This window comes from Osmerus mordax, chromosome 18 (genome assembly GCF_038355195.1).
Source record: "Osmerus mordax isolate fOsmMor3 chromosome 18, fOsmMor3.pri, whole genome shotgun sequence".
NCBI classification, from domain to species: Eukaryota; Metazoa; Chordata; class Actinopteri; order Osmeriformes; family Osmeridae; genus Osmerus; species Osmerus mordax.
In genome coordinates this window covers 6,693,551-6,719,276 of record NC_090067.1, presented here as the reverse complement: position 1 = coordinate 6,719,276, position 25,726 = coordinate 6,693,551, and the positions used below count along the sequence as shown (strand labels likewise).

The 25,726-nt window shown below is 47.7% G+C and overlaps 3 protein-coding genes across 6 annotated transcripts; 1 reads left to right on the top strand and 2 right to left on the bottom strand.

The window, feature by feature from the left end:
- Positions 1 to 1,927: 1,927 nt before the first annotated feature.
- On the bottom strand, positions 1,928 to 16,651 carry top2b (DNA topoisomerase II beta). 2 transcript variants are annotated; one of them, XM_067255159.1, is made up of 36 exons: positions 16,176 to 16,651; positions 14,874 to 15,068; positions 14,662 to 14,752; positions 13,861 to 13,924; positions 13,021 to 13,166; positions 12,770 to 12,867; positions 12,171 to 12,383; positions 11,916 to 12,089; positions 11,669 to 11,770; positions 11,403 to 11,540; positions 11,150 to 11,288; positions 10,808 to 10,965; positions 9,931 to 10,056; positions 9,711 to 9,821; positions 9,492 to 9,597; positions 9,238 to 9,347; positions 9,016 to 9,108; positions 8,511 to 8,625; positions 8,119 to 8,240; positions 7,825 to 7,973; positions 7,487 to 7,718; positions 7,232 to 7,366; positions 6,902 to 7,102; positions 6,324 to 6,519; positions 6,129 to 6,220; positions 5,789 to 5,944; positions 5,489 to 5,572; positions 5,139 to 5,339; positions 4,631 to 4,841; positions 4,259 to 4,423; positions 3,738 to 3,942; positions 3,473 to 3,555; positions 3,147 to 3,245; positions 2,833 to 2,964; positions 2,654 to 2,751; positions 1,928 to 2,556 (listed from the first exon to the last, which is right to left on the bottom strand). In XM_067255159.1, exons 1-36 carry the CDS (start codon positions 16,215 to 16,217, stop codon positions 2,383 to 2,385), a joined length of 4,956 nt encoding a protein of 1,651 aa, XP_067111260.1. In that variant the 5' UTR covers positions 16,218 to 16,651; the 3' UTR covers positions 1,928 to 2,382. The 2 variants fall into 2 exon arrangements, with proteins under 2 accessions (XP_067111260.1, XP_067111261.1); XM_067255160.1 differs by having other exon boundaries at positions 14,874 to 15,053.
- Positions 15,593 to 24,876, top strand: oxsm (3-oxoacyl-ACP synthase, mitochondrial). Of its 3 annotated transcripts, none has more exons than XM_067255164.1 (3): positions 15,593 to 15,639; positions 21,864 to 22,868; positions 23,030 to 24,876. In XM_067255164.1, exons 2-3 carry the CDS (start codon positions 21,892 to 21,894, stop codon positions 23,430 to 23,432), a joined length of 1,380 nt encoding a protein of 459 aa, XP_067111265.1. In that variant the 5' UTR covers positions 15,593 to 15,639; positions 21,864 to 21,891; the 3' UTR covers positions 23,433 to 24,876. The 3 variants fall into 3 exon arrangements, with proteins under 3 accessions (XP_067111265.1, XP_067111263.1, XP_067111264.1); XM_067255162.1 differs by lacking the exon at positions 15,593 to 15,639 and adding an exon at positions 21,572 to 21,601; XM_067255163.1 differs by lacking the exon at positions 15,593 to 15,639 and adding an exon at positions 21,576 to 21,657.
- ngly1 (N-glycanase 1) lies at positions 16,889 to 21,115 on the bottom strand. The gene is made up of 12 exons (XM_067255852.1): positions 20,994 to 21,115; positions 20,652 to 20,766; positions 20,270 to 20,479; positions 19,985 to 20,147; positions 19,535 to 19,754; positions 19,331 to 19,452; positions 19,101 to 19,246; positions 18,900 to 19,010; positions 18,456 to 18,632; positions 18,161 to 18,346; positions 17,822 to 17,999; positions 16,889 to 17,571 (listed from the first exon to the last, which is right to left on the bottom strand). The coding sequence occupies exons 1-12, from the start codon at positions 21,092 to 21,094 to the stop codon at positions 17,396 to 17,398; spliced, it is 1,905 nt and encodes a 634-aa protein (XP_067111953.1). The 5' UTR covers positions 21,095 to 21,115; the 3' UTR covers positions 16,889 to 17,395.
- Positions 24,877 to 25,726: the final 850 nt, after the last annotated feature.

Genomic DNA, 25,726 nt, shown 5'->3' with positions numbered 1-25,726 from the left:
TGCCTTGCTTCTCAAGACTCACCACAGTGATGCTAAGGAGATTTCTGATATCCCTCCGCCTCTGAGCACAGTGCAGTATGGCAGGCACGCTGCCTCCCCTTAGGAAAGTAGATCCGACTGGGCCTTTTATCTCAGGGGTCGGGGGACTCCACTTAACGCCTCGCACTGACCACAATTGTCCTCTTGATAATGATATAATAGAAAAGCTGCTTTTCTCCAGAGACCAAGTCACAGATTATATTTAACACAAAGAGTTTTAAACCCCCAACTAGAAATCTCAATTTTTAGAAACAGAACCTCTTAAGCCTGTTAGTATCCCTTGTGGTCGGAAGACAAGGGCTGTTTTTCAAATGTTGACCAGTGGATCTGCTTTTGGGCACCATGGGGCGGAATTGTTATTGTAGCACTTATACTTTAAATGATGAACCTTATTTGCTATTAAGGCTGAATGATACCAACATGGTGATTTGAGGTAAAAATAAATAAATCTATAAGCTAGAGCCACAAACTTACCGCCCTACCACAGGGGAAATGAAGGCTACTACATTTCTGGACCCGTAGAAATGCCCCTCTACCTTCTGCTCACACTTCTCCATCTCCAACATGGAAATACATATCATAAGGGAAAATAAAACAGTTTAAGTTGTTTTTTTTGTTTTTTACCATGTTTGAATGTGAAGATGTTCAAGGAATTGCATAGAAATGATATGCTGTGTTTAAGGACCACATCTTTTGAAGCAGCTTTTTATCTGTAACTCATTACATCTCATAAAAAAAAGGAAAAAGCACTCTCTCTCTGTGTGGCCGTCTACCTGAGAGGCTGGGAGGAGAGCTGGAACAGTGTGTCTATGAAGCTGGAAAACCTTCATGGCCAATGAATGTCCACATCCACCCCCTCCGAGCATCCAGCCAGAAGGTTGCCTGGACTCAGAGGGAGAATTGATCCATTCCACGAGAGGGAAAAAAACAAAAACATGCTGAATTATTACTCAAGGTTTAATTTTATCTTCTGTTGAATGTCGTACCGATGTAACTGTAATATTGACTATCTTGCTGCGGACATGTTGTGCTGTTGCGTTCCGGTCTGCAGCTCCGTGGCTACGCTGCGCCAGCTGGCTCTTCAGAGTGTCATCTCATAGCCACACCCTCCGGCGGTGGAGTGGGCCGCCCAGGCGTCACGCCCAGGCGTCACGCCCCGGCGTCCCCTCCACGCGGGTCAGGACATGACGAACCAGCAGGGGCCACAGTCCCCCAGGTGGGGATGACCAGTCATCTCAGGCCCGAGCGCTGGCTTGTCAAGCTCCCCGCTGGGTCATCTCCCACCACAACAGAGCTGCTTTCCCTCTGGCGTCGGGAAGCCAAGACGCTGTCGCCATTCAATCAAACTCAATCAAAATGGCCGCAGTCTGGTTATGGCTAAGCAGAGTGACTCATGGAAACTAGAAGGCGCAGAATAGGAATGTCAACCTCGGACTTACTATCTCGAAAGCAGCTCTGTTGAAGGATCTGTTCCAAAGGTTTTGTCGGTCAGTAAACATCACAGGATCTCTCTGGTCGCCTTTCTTCACCAGTCTTGGTAAACCTCACCGTCATATGCAGTGTTGTAAAGTTGTTGTGTTATGAGACATGATCAAATATGGTTGAGTTTTTTTTCTTGTCTTATTGGACATGGAGGTTGTGGGGCAGTAGGCTCTATGGCAACTACTGTCCCAGAAGCCCCTTCTCTGCCCTGGAGGGAAGCGTCCTTAAAGATGGCGGTGGGGCTCTGCGGTGTGAGCTTCTATCCGTTCCATTCTACATTTTCAATATTGTCTTTGTTTGTGCATTAACAATGCTTTTTATGTTCATATAATGTTTAACTTTACCATGAACTGCCCTGGCAAAGTAATAAAAAAAATATATTTATTTTAAAATACAAAAGGTGTCGATCTGTTTTGAGTTGAGATGCCCAGACTGTACCGTTGCTGCGGTCCTATAATCCTGAGGGTGGACCTCAGCATCGTAGAGACAGCTGAATTTGAGGACATTCCGAGGACCCAAGGACAAGAAAGTAATTTACAATTAATTGTTTACTTCCAAGTTCATTGTCAAAAAGGTACATAGGTCTCTTACTTTTAACAGTTAAAATGTGCTAAAGCACAGCGATCTAAAGTTCTAAAAGCCGCTTAGGACAAATACATACCATTTCAATGAGAATAAAAAAAAAAAAAAACTGTATATGTATAATAAAAAGTGTAAAACAACTACACAGTATAAAGCATTGAACGTCACCAGTAAGGAAAAATAAAATGAAGGAAGTGTTGGTAATGTACAAAAGTCTGCAGAGAGGCAGGACGGGAGAGGGGACGACACAAACGGGAGTGTCTATGTGGCCGTGGACGTCTAGTCGAACATGTCGTACTGGTCCTCGTCCTCGTCCCCGGACTCGGCGAAGTACTTGACCTCCTTCTTGGCGCGGCCCGAGCGGTCTCTGGAGGCGGCGTCTGACAGGCTGAAGCTGTCCACGTCGTCCTCGTCCGACACGGCCGGCCGGGTCGGGGCTGCCTTCTTCGACTTCTACAGACAGACAGACAGACAGACAGACACGGGGCTTTCAGTAAGAAACAAACCCCTCCGGCTGGTAACTAGGCTCCCACAGGAAACAAACACTCACGCTGACTTTGCTGGTGGGGGCTTTTCCAGCCTTCTTCATCGGACTGTAGTCGTCCTCCCCTGAGCCAGACGGCTTCCTCTTCCTCCCCCTGCCTTTTCCTGCATGGGCCAACATTCACAGGTTACACTCAGTGCCTACACCAGGACCCCACCCCAGCACACCCCTGGCCCTGGCTGTACCTTTGAGTGCTGGTGCAGATTGCTTCTTGGAGCCTGTGTCTGAGTCAGAGTCCCACACAGACTTGTCGGGCTTCTTTGCTTTGGGCGCCGGTGCTTTCCTGGGTTTGGGAGCTGCCTCTGATGGCTTCTTGGCTGTGGCACAAATAACCAATAATAGTGAGCAACGTAGATTTCAGAACCTCTAAAAAGGCAGATTCCCACATTTCCTCTCAGGTTAAGAGACATACCCGTGAGCCATATCTACTATGTTCCATTTCTAGCCCTAGCGCTGCTTGGTGTGTGTTGGGCACCCCCTAGTGGTTCCTAGACATTACCTTTCTTAGCTGGGGCAGGTTTGTCGAAGGCGGAGCTGCTGGAGTAGGAGGAGAAGATGGGCCCGTCTCCATCCTCGTCGCTGTCAAACTTTGGGCCGTCTGGAAAACAAAGTCAACTGACCGTCATTCCCGGGACACCATCAGGTAACAGACTGAAATAAACGGGTTTCAATTTTGACCGGCCACAGTGCGCCGTCTGCCGAGACGGACCGTTAAAAACATCCTATTTTTATTCTACTTTTCTCATGGCGGCACAGTGAGTGACATCACCACCTCTAAAAATACACCAGTGTTTTTCCAGTCAAGGAAACGAGCGTCATACTAACCACTGTCATTGCTCTTTTCAGAGAACGCCGATTTGGCGGAGAAGATGTCTGCCTCCTTATTTTTCTTTGCAGAAGAAATAGACCTTGAGGGAGATAGGAACATAGCATGGTGAGTCAGACAGTTGCAAGTGCCATCTAATGGAGCCATAAACAAAATAATAACAGCAGCAGTAGCAAAGTGGTATTTCTGATGGTCTCTGTGGGACCCTTGGCCTAATGGGCTAGGTTTGGGCGCGGGTCTGGGCAGGGGGGGGGGTCGTCTTACGTCACGGTGGAGTGTTTGGGAGGCGGGTAGACGTCCTCCTCTTCGTCCTCGTCGTCATCGTCGTAGCGACTCTTTGTCCCCTCGGACGCGGCGAAGCTGTCCTTGAAGGACTGGACGGGCGAGGAGGCCGCCTCGTCCTCCCCATTCTCGTCCGCGTCTTCGTCCTCCTCCTCCGAGAAGTCGAAGGTGTACTTGGGCTTGGCGGCTGGTAAGGGGGGCACAAAGTTTACCATCAGATCGATTGGCTTTTCAGTCGGATCCGAGTGATCTGGGGCGGGATCACTCGGATTATCTCTCTTCTATTGCATGGGGCTTGCATCATGCCGCTGTATCCGCCCCCATCGAGCCAGAGCCAGCCTGGCTGTCAGACTGACAAAACCCAGAATAGGTTTTAAAGTTATTGAGACCCCAGGCGCTGAAGCAGAGAGGGCTGAGCAGAGTAGAATAACTCAATGATGCATCAGCGCTCTGGGAGGAGTTGTGTGTGGTGTATGGTAGTGGCGTGGCGTGGCGAAGAGTACCTGATGCCCTCTGGGACTTGGTGTCTCTGGGAATGACCACGGGCTCACTATCCTCTATGTCGCTGTCGGACTTGGACTCATCCTCGGACCAGGGGTTGCGCTTCTTCACCTTCTTGGCAGGGGTTCCTTTGGGGGTAGCTGGTTTCCTGGGAGCTCGGGGGGCACCTGCCAGAACAAGGAAACAAGCCGTCACTTCCTGCTCAGTCATAGTACGTATAGGTGAGAACGAACGATGGTATTAAACCTCAAATCAGAGACTGTGCAGTGCTTTCTTGTCCAAGCGTGTGTGTTCATCTAGTGGTGAGGTCATCTAGTAGTGAGTTCAGGTGGGACAATGATGTGGATACAGGAGGCTCTGGAGGTCAAACTGACCTGGCTCCTTCTTCTCCCTCTCCTTCTTGACTCGTGGGACCTTGGGCTTGGTGGGGCCGGTGGTGGAGTTGAGGCCGGTGGTGGAGTTGAGGCCGGTGGTGGAGTTGAGGCCGGTGGTGGAGTTGAGGGAGTTCTCCCCCGTCCCCCCCTCAGCTCCCAGGCCTGCCGTCTCATCATCAAACTCCATCTTCACCACCAGGTCAGAGTCGCCCTGGAACGCAGACCAAACACTGTTCACAACACATTCTTCACTTCCACAGTGAGGGGAGCAGTGTCTGGCCCCAGGGGGAGGTAAGAAGTCAGGGCCTAACTGGGGGTGGTGGAGATTGTGACTGATGCTCACATTGATTGATTTTTGAAGAAATGTACATTAATATTTAACAGATATCATTTAGGTTCAACTGCTGGGACAATTCTTATGTACTTTTTACAACAACAAAAAATCTACTTGAAATTTGCACTCGAACAATTCCGGTTTATCTGGTGCCAACCCATAACCCAGCCTAACCTTCTTCTTGCGGTTGGTCATCTTCTTGCAGGCGTCGGCCTTCATGGCCTGGGTGATGGTGGGCTCCACCCTGCGGCCGTAGGGCGAGGGCAGCGTCTCCTCCAGGTGCATCTTCTTCACCTTGGGCTTGCCCACCTTGCCCTTCACCAGCTTCACACCCTTCCCTGCGCTCTGGTCCTCTCGCTCCTGGGCCTCCACGCGCTGGCGAGGGAAACGGCACACGCACAGTCACGACCAACACATCCTTCTTTCTAACTTCCTCTTTGAGAAAAGAAGAACTTGGAGCCCTGATCAAACGGTTTTAACAGGGTGGGTTCTCTCTCCATGAGATGTAGAGGGGCAACACTCACGTCCAGCTCCTCCACGAACACAGCCAGGTCGCCCTTCCACAGGTCGTCCGGAGACTTCCTCTGCAGGTCACCCAGCTCCGATTTCTGGGGGAACAAACACACGCGCGAGCTCAGCGTCCGTGCCCGGGGGTCCTTGCCAGGTCAGGCGGCATCCTCATCTGTTGTCCCAACTGATAAAACGTCTCACTTAAAGTGACACTGCTGTTCATAACAACACCGTAGACGTTCCATCTAAGACACGTCACGCCGGGAGGCTGAAATGGCGTCCGTCTCTTTAAAAGGGAGACGTGGCGGTAGTACCTTGTGGTCCCTCTGCTTGAGGAGCTCGTCCACCTTCTCCTTGGACAGGCACCACAGGGGCATGTTGAGGATGTAGTTGAAGTTGGGTCCCGTCGTGGAGCCCGAGTCCACCGAGCTGTCGCTGTCGTTCCCGTCGCGCTCGTCCTCCTCCAGCGCCTGACGCGCACACACACGGAATATCACAGGGTCCAATCAGAACTCAGAACAGTCTCTACAAATCACTTAGCTGAATACTGGACTGGAGTAGCAGAGGGGTAACCTCAGATACCGGGGATGTATATTTCAATGTTTCATATCTGCTGGACCCCCTTGGACATTGTACCCTCCCCCATAGAAGCACCTTTTCCTGGGCCTTAGTCCAGGCAACCACCGGGTCCGACTCGTAGCCCTTCTGAACCAGCATTCTGATCAGCTCTCGTTTCGACTTGTTCTCTGCGGGTAAACAAAACGTTAACACGTCAGTTCCACGCCAATCTCGGGACACATCTGGAAAGTCTCAGCCGTCATTGACACACAGCCTCCAAATTGTCCTCACCAATTGAAATCCTTCCTTCGATCTTCTCCAGAACAAATCGTGCCTGATTGGACAGTTTGGCTGCTTCGGCCCCGAGGCTGCCGACCAGCCAGTCTTTTCTGAGTCTGTAGTACTGCAGCCGGAGCTCAAAGAACTCCTTCAGAATGTCCTGGACGGAGTCGTACCTCTTCAGACAGCCCATGTGGTCGAACAACACCTACAGGGAAAATAACAGCCTTCGTTAGGAATGTCTACATCTGCACTCCACTTAAACATGCCCATAAGAAAAACAGAGTCTTTTCACCAAGTCAGGCCGAAATTGAACAATAATAATCTCTGTGTGTGTGTGTCTGTGGCTTGAGTATCTTGAGAGCCGAGCAGCGTATGAAGTAGAGAATGTCCCAGATGCAGTGTGTGCGCGCATCCAAACAACTTCATAGCGGGAAATACAATCGATATGCTGCCACACTGAGCTGCACTGTGCATCTGGCACTACACTAGTATTAATAAATAGTCCGACTACACTCTACAGACCAAAGGACAGCCCTCCAGCTCTGAGGACACTGAGGTATGGCGTGTGGGCTTGAGGAGGTACGTGCCATGGAGTTGCAGGTGAGGCTGGACTGCAGCTTGAAGACCTTGTGGAGGCCGGCCGCCTCTGCCTGGGCCAGCTTCTCCTCAGACATGCGCACCACAAACTTGACTGTGGAGTCTGTGTGGTACTCCTTGTAGTCGGTGATGAGGGCTGGGGTCTTCTCTGTGCCCTGCAGCATGGGCTCCAGGACAGACTCCTTATAGGCCTACAGCCACGGGGTCACGATTGGAGGAGGGGGATGTTAGGGGTTAATATGGTTGATAAGACCGAAAAAAATAAACGAATGCATGTAATCTGCAGTGAAAGGTGGCGGGCTATCATACGGTAACCCTACCTGTGTCCAGGTGCGGACTGGGAGCTCGATGATCTCGATGGTGTTCTTGTCCAGGACCGACACCTCCCCACTGACCATGAACTGGTTCTGGCCCAACTCGTGAATAACCCCTTTGAAGTTCTTATAGCTAGGGAGCTTCATGGGAACAGAGACAATTAGAGGGAGTGAGGTGGGGGTTCCTACAGATTAGTCAACGCAGATTACTGCATTTCATGGGTCTTTAAATCAAAAGACGTGTTGATGGATGATGTGTACCATTGGCAGGGGGTCCTGGTGGCTGAGCATGCGGTAGATGTTGTTGACGATCTCGCGCACGTCGTAGTTTGGGATCTTACAGGCCCAGCCTGTCCCGATGCCCTCGGCTCCGTTCACCAGCACCATGGGGATGATGGGAATGTACCACTCTGGCTCCACCTTCTGGTTGTCATCGTACAGGAACTTCAGCAGGCTGGAGTCCAGAGGCGGGAACAGCAGCTTGGCCAAGGGACTGAAGGAGAAACGGAGAAAACAAGAGTAAGAAGAAAAAAAAAGATAGATAAGGATATACATGGGTATATAAAACAGGAGAAAAAAAAACAAACAACTTAACTCACCTGAGCATGGTGAAGATGTAACGAGGGCTGGCAGCGTCCTTGCCCCCGTTGATGCGGGTCCCAAACTGGCCCAGAGGCTGCAGGATGTTGGCGTTGTTACTGCCCACGAAGTTCTGCGCCAAGTTCACGATGGTCATCATCAGGGCTTGCTGATTGGACAACGACAGGCACAAGGGGATATCATGAGGTCCGTCGAGAGCTTTGAGGGACTCCCCACAGTCAACACCCGCACGGCGCTGTCAGCTCCCACACCACACAGTACTGAGGAGGTGAGCGTGTGGCAGGCGAGCGTACCTCTCCGTGGTGGTAGGCAGACATCTCAGCCACGGAGCCGGCCAGCTGGGCCACCTTCACCTCCCTCTTGTCGTTCCTCTTCAGGCAGGTGAAGAGCACCTTCCTCTGGCCCGGCTTCAGCCCTGCACGTACACCAACACACGCACAGTTCATACACGTCACATCCTCAACAGTGGACCGCAGCGCGCACACACACACACACATTGTACACACACAGCCATGGACGTCAAGGGTATAGTCGAGAGTTCAGTTCGCTGGGTTTTTTTCTAATTTTATTTGTGTTTTTTGTGTGTTTGTTTCCTATTACACTTCAAAAGGCACGTCTCAACAAACAAGCAGAACAAACTACAAAGAGCAGCGAGGCGTCGTGGGAGCTGGCGCAGGATACGCACCGTCGACTAAGGACGGGATGGATCTCTCGTTGTCGGAGTTGGAGAAGAGGATCAGCTCTTTGTTGATGAAGTCATTGTAGGATAGGTGCCTTGTTTGGGTCCCATAGAGGTATTGCTGGAATAAAAGATTAAAAAAAAAACATAACTTGAATCAGACACCGCTACAAAGGTGTTTTTATCAGTGGTTTGTCTGAACAGACTCACATGGGACAAACGTGTCTGCTTTATAGCAACAACAAACAGCACGGCGATGCTAAGAAAATGTCAACAATACTGGGGCGATTGGATTGTTATTTGGGTGATTAACATCTCAACGCTCGTATCTGGGGAAAGCTACACGCGTCATCAAATGCAAGCGGATCAAAAGGAAAAGGCCCCTCTCCTACGCCCTGAATGTGAGGTCCAAGAAACCCCCACAGCGAAGACAGCACAGGAACAGCTCAACAGAAGCATCTCAACACAAACGCCATCAGCCTTGTGTCATCCCAGCCCCAGCCCTACCCACCTCAGGCAGGCCGTGCAGCCTCCTCTGACGCCTGTCCTCCATGAAGTTGGTCAGCCACTCCTTCCTGTCGTCCGTCTTCTTCTTACTGAAGGCCTGCGGAGAGCCGCGGGAGACAACACAGGTCAGGGGAGCCGGACGTGTCGGGCTAATCTACACAGAACCCTGGCCCCAGAAATGGCCACACAGGTCTGGTTGTCGTGGAGGGAGAGGGAGGTCTCTCACCAGCGTGATGGCAGCATCGTCCTCGTTCCCCATGTATCTGAACATGATCCGATGCTTCTCCATGTCTGCAAAGTACTCTTTGGCCTCTTTGCTTGTGCTTGTACCCAAACCTGGAGCACAAGAAGAAACGCTTTAGGAGGTACACATCGAAACCCACACAAAAAAAAAAGACTAAATGTAAATGTAATAGCTCAGGGTCGGACATCTGGTGAGAACACAGGTTTGAACGTTTCCTGTATGGGCGGGGAACTAACCTTTGTAGTACTTTATATGCCAGGTTTTGAAGTTGTCTGTCTGTTTCTTCCACTCATCAAACTCAGGAATACTGTAGAAGGCGAACTCTTGCTTATTCTTGCTCACCTGCATGGGAAAAGGGATTTAGCGGAAACCTCGAGACGAGCCCAGAGACGCCCTTAAGGAACGACGCGCGCCTTGGAGGAAACCAGTGACCGTGTCTGTGATTTGGGTGTTACCTTGACGATGGGTGTGATGAACTCCTCCAAGAAGGTGTGCTTCAGCAGAGACGGCCAGTTGTGGTGGAAGAAGTTGATCAGCAGACCTTTGATATGGGAACCGTCTTGATCCTGTCAGGAGGGGTAAAAAAATGCCAAACGAAACAACATGATCCTTCTGGACGACAGACTGAGGAACTGAAAAGGAGAAGAGGAGTGTTTAAGTGATGGGGTGCTGGACCTGATCGGTCATGATCATGATCTTGCCGTAGCGTAGCGTCCTCAGGGACTCTGGGTCTTCGTAACTCTTCTTGTACTGGAGCCCCACGATCTTGATGATATTGTTGATCTCAGCGTTCTCCATGATCTGGGAATAGAAGGCCAAATATCAGATTAGAGAATGGATTGTTAGTGGGTGGGGGAGGGGGCTGGGATGGACGTTGTTCTTTACTCTAGTAAAGCATAACTTATCCCATCAATAAGACTGTGCCATCTAACTTGCACAACTTTCTTGACAGCACTGCCACACTGTGGACACAGTATGCTGCTGTTGTGGTGGGACATTACTGTATGCTGGTGTTGTGGTGGGACATTACTGTATGCTGCTGTTGTGGTGGGACATTACTGTATGGCGGTGTTGTGGTGGGACATTACTGTATGGCGGTGTTGTGGTGGGACATTACTGTATGGCGGTGTTGTGGTGGGACATTACTGTATGGCGCTGTTGTGGTGGGACATTACTGTATGCTGGTGTTGTGGTGGGACATTACTGTATGGCGCTGTTGTGGTGGGACATTACTGTATGCTGCTGTTGTGGTGGGACATTACTGTATGGCGGTGTTGTGGTGGGACATTACTGTATGCTGGTGTTGTGGTGGGACATTACTGTATGGCGGTGTTGTGGTGGGACATTACTGTATGCTGCTGTTGTGGTGGGACATTACTGTATGGCGGTGTTGTGGTGGGACATTACTGTATGCTGGTGTTGTGGTGGGACATTACTGTATGCTGCTGTTGTGGTGGGACATTACTGTATGGCGGTGTTGTGGTGGGACATTACTGTATGCTGCTGTTGTGGTGGGACATTACTGTATGCTGCTGTTGTGGTGGTCGCACACCTGCTTGTGGGTGGCCTCTCGGACGTTCAAGATCTTTCCTCTGAGGGGGAAGACTCCGTAGCGGTCTCGTCCAATCACGCCCAGGCCCGAGACGGCCAAAGACTTGGCTGAGTCCCCCTCTGTCAGGATCAGCGTGCACTCAGACGAGTGTTTACCACCTGGGCCACAAACACACACAACACTTTCAGATTTCACTGTTTGGAATCTTACCACACCGTAGCTTCTGTTTGTCCACAGGACGTTGCTTAATTGCTTGAAATAACCAGGTAGAAAAAGGCCAAGTCAGACCTCAAACTAACACATTGGATTATTTAAAGGAGAAGGAAGTTCACTATTACTTACCAGCATCATTGGCGTCATCCAGTTTGGGGATTCCTTTGATCTTGCTGTGCTTCACAGAGGAGCACTTCTTGTTCAGTTGAGTCTGGGCCTTAAACTTCACCCAGTTCAAGATACTCTCCACTATTCCACAGTTGGTAGCCTGGGGGAAACATGAAGGCTTAAATGACACTCCATTCGTTGTTTGGGTCAGGTTAAATAATTAACAGCTGAAGTAAAGAAGGTTGTGAAGGTCTGTGGGGGAAGATAGCCTTACCGCCCTAATGAACTTGTCGGACAGGGGACATTTGGAGCCAAAGCTCTTGGTCTGCAGGGTCATGTTCTCCTTGGTCTGGGAGTCGAAGGTGGGATTCTCGATCAGCGCGTTCACAAACACCCAGATGTGGTTCTTCACCTGAATGGGACAAAACAGGAGTGACTACAGCGCTGACAAACGAACGCAATCAAGCAGTTCTTGCAGTATAAGAAGTATAAAATGCTAGAGGACAATGTTTCCATCACATGCTAGAGGAGAGGCTTCACCTGGAAGGGTTTCACCGTAACTCCAGCTTTGTTCTTTTTCTTAACCACTTCAATCAGCTTGGCAACGATTTGGTCCACCACATAGTCAATGTGCCGGCCACCCTGAACAAACACAATATAACACAGGACGCAGGAGGACACAAACGATTTGACAAATGAAGTGACAACCATTGTAGCGCAGGAAAACATGTGCATTTGAACATGCAGGAAGGGTTTCCTGGCCAGTGGAGGGGGGGTGTCTACCTACCTTCGTGGTGGCGATGCTGTTGACGAAGCTGATCTGCTGGAAGCCCTTCTCGCTCATGGTGAGACACACCTCCCAGCGCTCGTTCACAGACTCGTTGACCACTTTCAGGGCCACGCCCGTCTCGTCCAGCTTGTCCTTCACATACAGGTCCACGTAGCTGCGGAACCCCGTCACCTGAGAGACACCCGGTGGGCCCGGTTAGCGTACGTCGAGCAAACCTGCGACTCCGAGTGGCCGAGAGGGGGTTACACTTACAGGCAGTTTCTTCCCATTGAGCATGACCTTGACGCCCTTGCAGGAGCCGGCGATGTCGTAGGCCCTCCGGGTGACCAGGGCCACTATGTCTTTGTCCAGCTTGTCCATCTTGAATTTGGACAGGTCCGGCTGGAACGTGACGCAAGTGAAATCCTCCCCGTCAAAGAACTTGATTTTGGGGTCGGCTGTCTTGGTCATGTTGTTCTGCCAAGTCTGGTGGAGAGAGAAGGAGAGAGAGAAAGAGAGACAGAGACAATGTGTTTATGTGACCATGACACACTCAGCATCTGGGGAATGCTAGGACAATTACATTAACTCTCGGATGCAAGAGGGAAATGATTACATGAACATTTGGGAGTGATTAATGACAGGTCACAGAAATAGCCAACATGCCCAGAGGAGATTCTTTCTGGCCAGGACACGACAGAGACCACACCCGACTGTGATAATCAATATGCTACTTACCTGGCTCCTACACTTCACAAATGACCCTACAAGACAGCAACTGATACTAAGCTGTTTGACAACACTACAAAGCATGCCAAAGAGTCACTGATTGAGATCAGATACCGTAACATATGTGCTAGGTGTTCATGTACCTGCTTGAAGCTGTGTTTGTACTCTTTACAGGCGGTTTCCACTGAAAACTTTGTGCTGAAGATGTTGCAGAGTTTAGCACCATACCCATTCCTCCCACCTGAAAGCAAAATCACGATGGGTCAAGTTTGAGTAGCTGTACTTTAGGTTTCAAACAGTGACATGCAGCAGAATAAAATCCTTCCTTCGAGGAAAAGCATCAACCGGAACACTAAATATCATTTCGTGAAATATGGCTCCTGGTTTAGCTGACCTGTGACCTTCTTCTCCTCGTCGTCGTAGTTGCTGGAGGTGAGGAGGTGTCCGAAGATGAGAGCGGGGACGTACATCTTCTCGTCCTTGTGTTCCACCACGGGGATTCCTTTTCCATTGTTCCAGATGGAGATGGTGTTGGACTCACTGAGGAGGACAAGGGGAACAGGATGGATGGATGCGAATACATGATGTACACCTCCACTTCGCTCACAATCGAAATAACCATACGCAAATTTGAACGTGGCACCACATACGTCGCACAGACACAGTGATATTGCGATGACAGGATTATAATTGAAACGCGTACGACTAATATGCTGAGCTTCTGATGAGTTCATCTGTGGAGAAGGCAGCCGTATTCCTAGGCAGCCGTGTTAATAGCAGCCCTTGGGGAGGTGGGGCTCAGTGATGTCACAGGCTGTGCAGAGCGACTGCAAGTCGGAACAGGCCTCCCGCAGAGAAGCCTGTGAAGGACGCTGGGGCGGCTTTAGCAGTCGGCTGTGGATGCAGCCAGCGTAGGTGAACAGCATGTGGAACGAGGACTGCATTCCAGAGCAGTCTCATTAAAGCCCTCCGAGACCCATCAGCTCTCCACGGCCTGTCTCCTCTCCCTCTCCCTCCTTCCCTCTGCCCCCCCCCTCTCTGCCTCCCTCTCCCTCCCCCCCTCTCTGCCTCCCTCTCACGCACAGTGTGCTCACCCTCCATCTCCTTCACAGTCTCCTCACTTTCTATCTTTCTCCACTTCTCTCTCTCTCTCTCTTTCTCCTCTGTATGTCCCCGGTATCTTTACTAAGCCTTCCACACACACCCCCCCCCCCCCCGCAACCCAGCAACTTACGGATCGATTGTAATCTTTATGGCAGACATGTTCTTGTCCCGCTGTTTGTTGTCTGCCGCGTTCACTGTGGGGGAGAAAAAACAGCAGTGTCAAAATAAGAAAGTGTGTGCTAACAGGACCCGTAATCAGGATCAGTTCTCAATGGTGTAGTTTGAGCCTGTCAGTAGTGGCTTTCTGTTTTAGTTGTGATCAGACCCTGTGTGGATCTACTTTATGAGTTTAGGCTCATCTCCTCTTTAATTACATGGACGTGGTCCATATATCTGGGCAGGAAGGAGAGTTTAATCACTACATTACTGCATTGAGAACACAAAGATATCCCAGAGGCATGTCGGACATAAATGTGTCTATTGTGTCTTTATTGACACCAACATCTTGGCCCATTATATTTTTTGCAATGGCAAGGGGCCAACCCAATATGAGTTGTTGTTTTGTAGAGTCATTTGTCAAGTATTAACAAGGCAGGTAAGTAGCATAATGATATTGGTCCCTAAATACTTCATCAGTGGACCATACAAACAAACATTTCCCAGGCCCTGCCAGAGACAGGGATGCTAGTATTAATCAGATCCAGTCACATCCCATAAGACTACACTGAGACAGCCCTCTATTCTATACAAATGACTGTGGAGCAGCTGCCAAAACCACACACAGGAGCAGGCTCATAAAGCAGGAGCCAATTGGCAATTTCACACACAGGCCCCCTTCGGAGCGTTCAACTGCATAAGTGCAAAAACAACAAACAGGTTGTACTCATTGACACACTTTATGAACTTTTAATGACCAAAATAAAACACTCACCCAGGATTTCATCAAAGATTTTGTATAATCCGGGCACATAAGTAATTTCCCGCTGGTTCATTCCAACGTCTTCATCGAAAACCCACATTTGCTGAAAAAAGCAGAGAACAGGCGACGCATATTCAGAGCAGGCTTATGTAAATCTTCCTGAATGTCATCTGGGAGGAAACCTGGGAGTCATGCAGCGACTGCATGCATGTGTCCAAGCCTACCTGAGTGACAGGTTCCACGGAGCCGATGTAGGTGTCTGGACGGAGCAGGATGTGCTCCAGCTGGGTCTTCTTCTGGTACACCCGTTCCACGGATATCTTCTTGGAACTGTCCTTCTTGCTGCTCTCACTCTTGCCACCCTCGCCCCTGCCGTTGGCCTCCTCTTTTTTGGCGGCATTGTTCTTTTCAAAGAGGGTCTGTTATTAGACACATGCGCACAACTTTTGTTAAAAAACACTAAAGGTGAATTTCTGAACTCTGTGGCAGTTGATAAGCAGAGCTACCAACAGGATTGACCTCCACTCCTCTCTATGGCTTGGTTTGCTGCCTGGTTGAGAGGATGAAACGTGTTTAGCGTTTTCAATGTACCAGCTCAGTTGTCGCCAAAGCTAGGTGTCTAATTTACAAAGACCCTGGTCAGGCTTTAATTTTTGAATGGTGCGACTTAAAAAATTATCAATTTTAGGCTTATGGTATAACTGTATTCAGTTAGGCTATCTGTTTTCAAGTTCACTAGTTCGGAGGAATGCACCTTATACCTACAGAAGCCACATTGCCTGAACCATGAGACTAAAAGCATTTCGTGTATCTGAATGGACAGAAAAATACATCCTTGATCCATTACGGTAGCAAGACAGAGCCTTGCAAAACCTATATATGCGTGGCCAGCTGGCCTATTGTTATCGGTTAGGAGAAAAGTGACAGAGACAGAGGGGCACTAAATAAATTGTGCTAACGCGGAGGACGCCTGAACTGCCACTGAGTGAAGTGAGTAGTTTCTTTGAACACTAATAATAACAAAGCTTTTTTTTTACCAAAAATGTCACTAGACCTTATCTATATTGTGAATTAGAGATGTTAAGACTCAGCTCGGCTATAGTTGCTTGATAGATAGTTCCCAGTAGCTATCTATATAACAAAGAACTTTTTGCAGCTTGCGGAATCTGAATTCGCTTCTGTCTAGCTACATTCCTCGCAGAAAAAGCAGTCACTATTTCTCAATACAAGATTAAATATGTGATCACATAATAGAGATTTGTGATCTAATAACTCGACATGATCACGACAGCTAGCTAGCTAATTGGCAAATGTTACGGTTATACTCAACCTGTACAACATCATAAATTAATCCCATTGGCTTGTAATGGCCCGTGTAGCGCAGGCTAGCGTTGAGCTAGCCAGGCTACGAAGCTAACAGACAACACTATTCATCCCACATTGTCTTGTGCATCTTTCTGACTGAAAATATCGGTTATTGATAAAGAGTCCGGTCCAATAACAATGCATTAAACATCGTAACTTACCACCCAAGTCAGACCCCCGCTTCCTGCTGCGCCGTTGGACATCGTCCTTTTGTGTCTCACTAGATTTTCGAGATGTACGCCTGTACCTTGCAAAAATTACTTCAGGTCCGGCGAAAAATGTGTCCATAAATTTTGCAATTGTCTCAAATACACAATCCCATTTAGATGTGTTTATTTGTTTATGTTCTTCATCGGTCCCTTAAAGAAATCTTCATATGGCATCAAAACACTGCCAACAAGCAGGGGAGTAGATGGCGGCTATTGTTAAAATCGACAAGCGGTGGCACACTGTAGGCCTAAACTTCTAACAAAGGCAAAGCTTGCATCCTATAAGTATTAAGTATAAATACTGTACAAAATTAAAACATTAAATACTTCATATTGTACAAAAACAAATACGCTACTGTACAAATAAATGCCCTAATAACGCACGTTCACTTCAGTAGTTATATTTTCATTCAGAAACAATACGCCGGTTCAAGCCTCCTTTTGGCTCCACCATCAGAAGTCCGCACGGTCGGCGACAATCCCCTTCGCCGAACGGACCAATCTCGAGCCTCATTTTGAGAGGCGCCGGTAGATAAGCCAATAGGAAAATAGATCTGTGGCTGTACTTGCAGTGTGTAAACTGTAGAGAGTCCTCAAGACACTGCAATCATTTGTTACTTTGTTTCGTCCCATCATGAAACGCTTTTAACTTGAACCCACTGAACTAGTAGCAAAAATGACCTTTATTGCACATTGGGTACACGAAGAGAAATGATATATTTTATGTCATGGATGGCGCAATTCGAAGTGAATTTGAGGTATCATGCACCACACATGCAAGGTCAACATTAGACACTGCTTAGTGGTGTATAATAACATGATAAAAGACACCATGAAAAATAACATGATAAAAGACAACATGAATTATAACAGCTGACGACCCCATATAATTTTGTTTCCTCATTATTGTCTTTTAACCTTTTTACTTGATTTTACAAGATGCGTTTGTCTGTGGCTTATAACATAAGTTAGGTATGACCCTGGGTCATGCCGTTTACCATTACTGGCATATATAAGTTAAAACCAAGCAGCATAATTTTTAATTGATCATACCTACTACTAATACATTCTACACAAAGACCACATAAATATTCTGGTGTAAGTGTTGAAAAATAACCTATACATCCACAAAAAAACAAAACAGTTTCAGACTATACACCAAGTCTCCACCATCAAGCATTCTCTAGGTCTATGAGGATTTCAAAAGAGGATTCCTCCAGTTCCTTCAAACTCCGTCTGAACAGCTGGGTGTGTTGCCATGACGACTCTCCTTCCCCGCCACTGAGCTCTGCTTCCACGACCAGTTCAGTAGAGCCGGAGAGACTTGCAACCGAAAGCATCTCACCGTCTGCGTGTTCAAATGAGTGAGTGAGAGAGTGAAAGAGATTCTGTCTCCTCTGACAATCCGACAGCACTTTTCCTTTGAACTATCGACTGGTAATGGCACCCCATTGAAGGCTGGGATTCCAGGCACCCTTCCCCCGAGACTCATCCTGTAGCTCTGTCATTCATCTGCCAATCACATTCTAAAAGCCCTCTCAGCTGGCAGGTATCCTGGCTTTAACACCCCTTACAAAAAACCCACAGTGATAGCGTACCTCCAGAGAACTCTGTGATGTTCTGGCCTGAGCGCAGGCTCCAGCAGACCCTCCCTGAGTGAAAGGTCTGGCTACACGCTCTGACAGAGACTGTCTTTATCTTCATCCCCACTGGGGCACAGTCAAGCTTCCAGCTCACGCTTCCTGAGGCAGAGCCCTCCGTTCTAGCGATGTAGACCTGAAAACACAGATCATGCTTACTGACAAAAGCAGAAGATTTTGGAGGGTACACAAAACTACACTCCAACTAATGTTAGTCAACATCAAAAGAAGATGTAAACACTTTATATTCAATGGGTGAAGTCAGACGACAAATAATAGATTGAAGATAGAACAAACCATTTGCCAGTCGTTCTCCACCTTCCTGAAAACAGACTCCTTCTTCCACACACCCTTTTCCCAGCCTGGTATGTCCTCGTCGCCATTGGACACCCGGCAGTACCGGTCCTTTGTTGCATTGTAGCGGAGGTGGAATATCCTCCCACTCTTCTCTCTCTCAGTGGGAACGAACACAAACCCTGGAGCCTTCGGGAAGACAAACATTTTGTAGTGACAAACCCGTTCATACAAGAGAATCTATGCCACAAGGAGAAGAAACAAGTGAATGCAAGCTCTTCATATCACAGTAACTGACCTGTGGGGGGGGCCGTGCTCCAACCTCTCCTCGGGCTAATCTCCAGGCCAGTGATCCAGAGTTGCGTCCCCCCAGATCTCCTGGTTTGGGGGTCTTAGGAGATATAAACTCCACCAGCTCCACTAGTAGCCTGTCTATCAGCTCCTTCTTCCTGTCTGGGCTAAGGGACTGCTGCTTCTACAGACAAGCACAGCCAAGTGAGAGAGATTGCAGACAGCGTGAGATGAGCTACAGCCATTTTTTTTAATTCTTCATCACCCTATATGCCAACACTGTCATGCCGCTAATTGGTGGGGCCGTTTCAATGGTCTCTTGACGCTGGTAGAGACACCAGACATAATTTATCTCCCTATATGTAGTGTTAAGATCTCTACTATATTTTACTCCAGAGTGCTGTGTCAGGATGTATCTCAGAGCAAATGTTTGCAGGTGCGGCAGACATACCACAGCATTGAGCCCATTTAAGGTGTGTAGCAGCCAGGGTTCCTGGACCTGAGTCCGCCTTGATAGGACTTCCCGATGCTTACAGGAATACCTCCAGGTCACGTCAACCACCTGCACCAGGCCAAAGGCAGCTATTTCAATAAACATCGACATGAACCATGAATGCTCTCTTCTCATAAAAAGGCCACATGCTTCACGCACCTGGTCCTTTGAGAAAGCAAGAACATAGGACAGTTTCTTCCCCCAGCCAATCTCATACAGCAGAGGCTTGTCGCAGGCATTCTCACAGGAGTCACAGTGGAGCCAGCGGTGCTGGGAGATAGAGTACACCTCTGTCCACACATGGTCTGGAATGAACAAAAAGAACATTCTAGGCACTCCACCAGACTTGCTCAGACAAACATGTACCTTTATGATGGAATGTACAGTACCTGTGCTGTCCCAAATATATCTGGCCTCCAGGCCTATGGCCCTGCAGCACAGGGTGAAACAGTTGGCCCACTCGCCACAGCGACCCCTCCTGGTCTCCAGCAGTTTCTCAGGATTATTATACCTGCAATGATAATGTTACCTGTAGCTCCCAGGCACTAAGACTATATGACACATATACAAATGCGCAGACTTGCTAAACTGACCTGGGGAACCTGGTGGACAGCTGGCAGGCAGGACAGAAGTGGTTCTCCACACGCTGAGCCCCCCAGCGCAGGTCATCAGCAGATGGGGCTAGAGCCCCAGAAGACTGGGTCTGACCTCCACATCGACTACAGGGAAGGCAGTCGACCCAGGTGAAAAACTCCTGTTTGAACCAGCGAAGCAGCTCCAGAGTCAGTAGGTCATCTTCTCTCAAATTGCACTCTAGAAAAAGGGAAAGGTAGGAATCCAGTCAACTTAAAACAAGAAGGAATATCATTGAAGTTCACATTGAAAAAAAGTTATATATATAGTGTTCAAATGGACTGTTAGATGGTTTTCAGTTATGTACTAAGCATAGCAACTACGTAAATCAGCTTTTTGTTTTCAGCCACTGTTCAGTAAAACTAGTTCTACTGGACTGAACAATGGTGGTGGATCTGTGAAGGTTTTACCTGGATCTTCCTGTATGGCCTGCTGTAACTTCTCCTTGGCAGTGGAAGACAGCTGCTGGTGTGGTATGCAGGTCCGGGCCTTGATCTGCAGCTCAGGGTTCTCATACAACATCACATGCTGGAAGTTAGCTTGAAGGGTTCTGAGGAAACTCATACTGTTCTCCTGGCAGAGAGAAAGAGAAGAAAAAAAATTAAGGAGAGAGAAACCGATTGGTCAATCCCACATCACAACAAGAAATGCTGGGACTGAATGAAATGTGTTCATTCTTGAGACATAAGCATTACCAAGGACTGTGCTTGTATTGGAACATGTGTAGATGGTTGACTGGGCGCCACAGGGCCACCCTGTGCAGAGGCAGGTGCACTGTTTGTCTGAGGAGACGGAGTGGGCTGCCTTGCTCTTAGTCTCTGGTCCCGCTCAGCGGCAATGGTTTCCCGTATTTGCTTTAACTGTTCCACTGACGCAGACTTGGGAAACACCAGGTGAGTTTCAGCCTTGTGAGAGAAGAGATATTGTAATAAATGCGTTAAAGATTTTAATGTTATTAATGGTAATTAATTTTAATATTATGTATTGTTAATCTGTCAACCCTATGTTTGACATTATGGGATATGGGAAGATGTATCTATTGGTAGCCTACTACAACACAGTTTATGACTACGCTACCTCTTCAAACCCCATTTCGAAAAGACATTCCACTGCACCTCTGATGGGCAAAAGTTTAGTGGAGAATGTACGATTTTCAATACGAATCGATCTGTATTTGTCTTCATCTGGATTTCTGCAACGACAGACAAGTGAAAGTTAACTTTATTGTTGTAAAGCCATATGATTTAATCATACATTGATTGACGTTTCTGTAGCAAGAGTCTCTTCTAGATAGCATGCAGGAAAAAAGGTTTGACGACAGTCATAAAAAAGGAAGAAGCCGAGAGTGGTAGCAAGTTTAGCCTGCTAGGTAGCTGTAAGCTAACTTTCGAATTTAGAAATAAATTACACAGATATTACCTAATTATGTTGTCAGCATACGTTATTAACAACTTGGCGACGTCCAAGAATACTTCGTTAGTATTTTCGCATAACGTGGAGACTCCTTGCGATCCAGCCATACTGTATCTGAGATATCTAGTCTAAACGAAAAAAAAGCACAGTTGAAAGTCCCCTCTGACTCAAGCTTCCTGATAAAATACGCAACCATACGTCACACAAGTCAAATTGTTTATGGTCTACCGGATCTGATGTGTCACATGGCATCGGCCCGATCTCGTGATCTGCGATGGGGCTCAGTGCACCGCGGGCCGGAAAATACAACCTAAACGAATGGCTTCAAACAAAGTGGGCTTAAAGCAACCGTGGTTTCAAAGCCTGAATATTTTTTACCATTTATGATACGACTGTCACTTATAATTTGTATTATATTAATCAATAGACAAGTAAAAAAAAAAACTGTTTAAAATTGTTTTTGTTTTGTATGAAAACTATTTAGAATGCACCTCTCATTTCAACGTGTTAAAACAGGCAATTCACATTACCAAGGTCTTGCATAATTAGGTCTAGTATGATCTGAACCTGAGTCAACACCAACCACCACAACGAGCGAAGTCAAAATCGACGATGTGAGTAGTTATTACAGAAACGTGAGACATCACAGACTTCACAACAAATGTCTTACGTAAGGAAATGTACTTTAAACATGGATCATGTCTTGAGGCCATGTTGTGCTGGTGTCACAGTGACTTTAAACAGTTCAATAAAATAGCTATCTTCAATATAGCTAGTTATATATTTGTTGCCCGCTGGCTACACATAAATTCACAACAGATATTTGTGTACTGTTGCAAGCTATTGACATCAGTTTATGACTCCTCGTCACCATAGGCTCGACTGAGGAAGCAAAAGACAGAAGATGTTTCTCTCATGTTGGACAAAGCTGCTGTTCACGTCACAGCACACCAGGAGGAAACTTCTGAACAACAGCACAAGCTCCTTACAACACTTGAGACAATACACATCTGGCAAGACTCGAAGAGTTGTAATCACTGGCATAGGCCTCGTGTGTCCTCTTGGAACAGGGACTGAAATCGTGTGGGAGCGTTTAATCAGTGGTGCAAGTGGCATTGTTGCTCTTCAATCGGAGGAGTACCGAACTGTCCCATGTAAAGTGGCAGCCATGGTACCCAAAGGAGATGAGGAGTGGCAGTTTAAAGGGGAGAGGTTTGCCACTCGTGGGGAGATCAACAGTATGTCGCCAGCCACTGTGATGGCACTTGGTGCTGCCCAGCTGGCACTGGAGGACTCTGGTTGGTATCCCAAGAGTCTAGAGGAGCAGCTGAACACAGGTGTAGCTGTGGGCATGGGCATGGTGTCTCTAGAAGAGATCGCCCGTACCTCTGCCACCTTCCAAGCTAAGGGCTACAGCAAAGTCAGTCCCTTCTTTGTCCCCCGCATCCTGGTCAACATGGCCGCCGGCCACATCAGTATCAAACACAAGTTGAAGGGTCCCAACCACGCTGTGTCCACAGCCTGCACCACAGGGGCACACGCTATCGGGGATGCCTCCAGGTTTATCGCCTATGGGGACGCCGTCGCCATGGTGGCTGGGGGCACAGAGGCCTGCGTCGGTCCCCTGGCGATTGCAGGCTTCGCCAGAGCACGGGCCCTGGCGACCAAGTGGAACGACAACCCCAGGTTGTCATCGCGGCCGTTTCACCCTGAGAGAGAGGGCTTTGTGATGGGGGAGGGGGCTTCAGTTGTCGTCCTGGAGGAGATGGACCATGCCAAGCAGAGGGGGGCCAGGATCTATGCCGAGGTGCTTGGGTACGGCCTTTCAGGGGACGCCAGCCACATCACTGCACCCACTGCAGATGGAGACGGGGCTTTTAGGTAGCCATTTTTTTTCACCACAGAAACACCAGAAGACGAATGCAATTGGTAGCTTATACATAGATATCCTTAACTACAAAAAAAAGACAATTGGCCTAACAGTCCATGCTAACACTCAGACGCACGGGATTCTTTTTTTCACGTGTGTGTTGTCTCCACAGGTGCATGTCCGCAGCCCTCCGCAACGCAGGCGTCGATCCTGCAGATGTGACGTACGTGAACGCACACGCTACCTCCACGCCACTGGGGGACGCTGCAGAGAACGCTGCCATCAAGAGACTCTTCCAGCAGCATAGCCACTCTCTGGCCGTCTCCTCCACCAAGGGAGCTACGGGGCATCTCCTAGGGGCGGCAGGTGCTCTGGAGGCATCCTTCACCGCCCTGGCATGCTACCATGGAGTTCTGCCACCCACGCTAAACCTGGATTACACAGATCCAGAGTTTGACCTGAATTATGTGCCCTGCACGGCTCAGCAGTGGGAGACGAAGGGGCGGCGGATTGCTCTCACAAACTCGTTTGGATTTGGTGGCACAAATGCCTCCCTTTGTCTTGCCAGTGTGTAGAAGAAGAAAGAAAAAGAGAGAAAAAACACATTTGAGCCCATCCCTTGAATGTTAATGCAAAATTGTTTTGTGACTTGTGGAGACCAGCAGATGGTGCTGGCTCACTGAGAGCTGCTGTTTCACTGTGATAAACTCTAGGTTGTAATGTGTCATCTCCACCTGGGGCATTCACATACACTGTAGTCAGATTAGGTCCTCTCACTCACACTGCAGCCTTGAGGCATAGGTATTATATGTGCTGCTTTAAAAGCAGTAAATGAGTTTGTTGTGATGATTCATTGGGTTTTGTGTGACATAGTAGTTTATTGTGAGTGACCTGTTGATTAAAAAAATAGTACAGATATTAAGTGAGATCTGAGCTATTGATCTGTGGAGTCAGGCCATTTAAGTTACCATGGTAATGACAACAAATGGTCAAAATAAAACAACACATTTCAGTGATGCAATTGGCAAGGTTAAATGGGGAGAAATAGTGACTCAGAATGGAAATGGAAGTCATAGAGAAACAATTTCCAAGGAGATGGAGAAGTTATCATAATCTTTCAGTATGGGTGACCAACAATCAGTGATTCTCTTTCAAAGAAAAACATCTAGGGCATTATCCATAGGGACACTTGTTTGCGATTGCTCACAGTAAATGTAATGTTATTTTGGGCACTATTATTATCCTTGTATTATTCCCCACAGGATGTTAGATGTTGAGTCATGTGGTCTAAGTCGTTGAGTATGTATATACTGTATGCGTGTGTTTGTCTTCCCTCTAAAACGACTGGTAAAGTGGTTGATGTGACAAATCTTTGCATGCATAGATTTATTTTCCATGCAGATTGCTGACGCATGTACGCCAGTTTAATGTAGGAACTCTTGAATACTTTTTCAGTCACGACTCAGAGGGATAGCAGATGCAATGTGACACAAGTATGATGAATTGAATGGGAAAGTCTTTTTCTAAAGGCCATTTTTAGGGATGGTGTTTTATTAACTCTTACGGATGTCCTATTCTGTTAATGAAGAAATGAATAATTCATTCTTTTTTTTAATTTGAAATTATTTGACAGGGACAAATGATAATGACATTTCAAGGGGGAGGCTGGGTGTGGAGGAGGGATTGAAAGAGGATAGCCCTGGATCTGCATATTGAAGCTGACCTGAAGCTTTAGGGACTTTTTTCTGAGATTTTTTATGGACCCAGACTGTAAACTTAAGCCATGTTTCAATGTTCGAAAGAATCTCTCTTAAACAAAGTCAACACCGAGCCTGTGTCTGCTCTTATATTTCAAGTTGTCTTCTGATGATTCTCGTACCATTGGGAAACCACATTAAATGGGGACAGACGGATCCTTTCAATATGTCCCATTGTTGCATATGGATTGTCTGTCCTTGGCAAATACAGTAGATGTGGCACTCTGCTTTTCTCAGAATTCCTCTGGCCTTTCTGCTCTGTGCCGTCGTCTAAGTGTATGGTACTTCATTGATCTGCAACCTTCCTGCACCTTCAGTAAAAACCTCCAATAATCCTCCCCTCTTCTCCCTGTATACAGTATCCATCATAACTGCCACGCCCAAACCTGGAGTTTTGATCTCCATTAATGATGATGACTTCGATTCATGTCATTTCCTCTTTTTTTTTTACATCCACGCTCTCCAATTAGGAGACATCCAAGCTGAATTATTCTCACCATGGCAACAGAGTCAGCATGTATTCCCTTTGATATGATCCTGTCCCACAGGGGAGCAGGGTTTATCAGCAGACTAAAATTAGAGTGTCTCTTTCCTTCACTGTCTTGGGCATAACTGCATGGCCCTCAATCCAATGGTCTAGTAATGGACTACACAGGAAGGTGTAGATGATCACCAAGAGACACAATAGCTATTGTCATTGACAACCATAACAGCATCGAGCCAATAGGGCTAGAAGGCACTGAGATTATACTAAACACATAAGCTACAGGGAGCCTGCATTTTTCAGAGGACATTGTTCAGATTGTTACTTCTGTGCTGGTCGTCTTTCCACCCAAAGAAACACACACTATCACAATATAAGGCAATTTCATTGTTAACTTAATGTTGGGTTGTTGACTTCACTCTAGTGTGAGCTACTGTCTTCAGAACCTTGGGCAATCTTAAGACAGGTGCTTTGATAGCCACAACCCCTGCCTCACAACTGCTTTTCATTCTTCTACATTAGCTTGAAAGCTAACATTCTCTTCATAAATGGTGATCATAAGTTCCTGTTTTGATGGGTCCCAATGAACACAATGAGTATTTACTATCTTTCTGACAGTATGCCAATA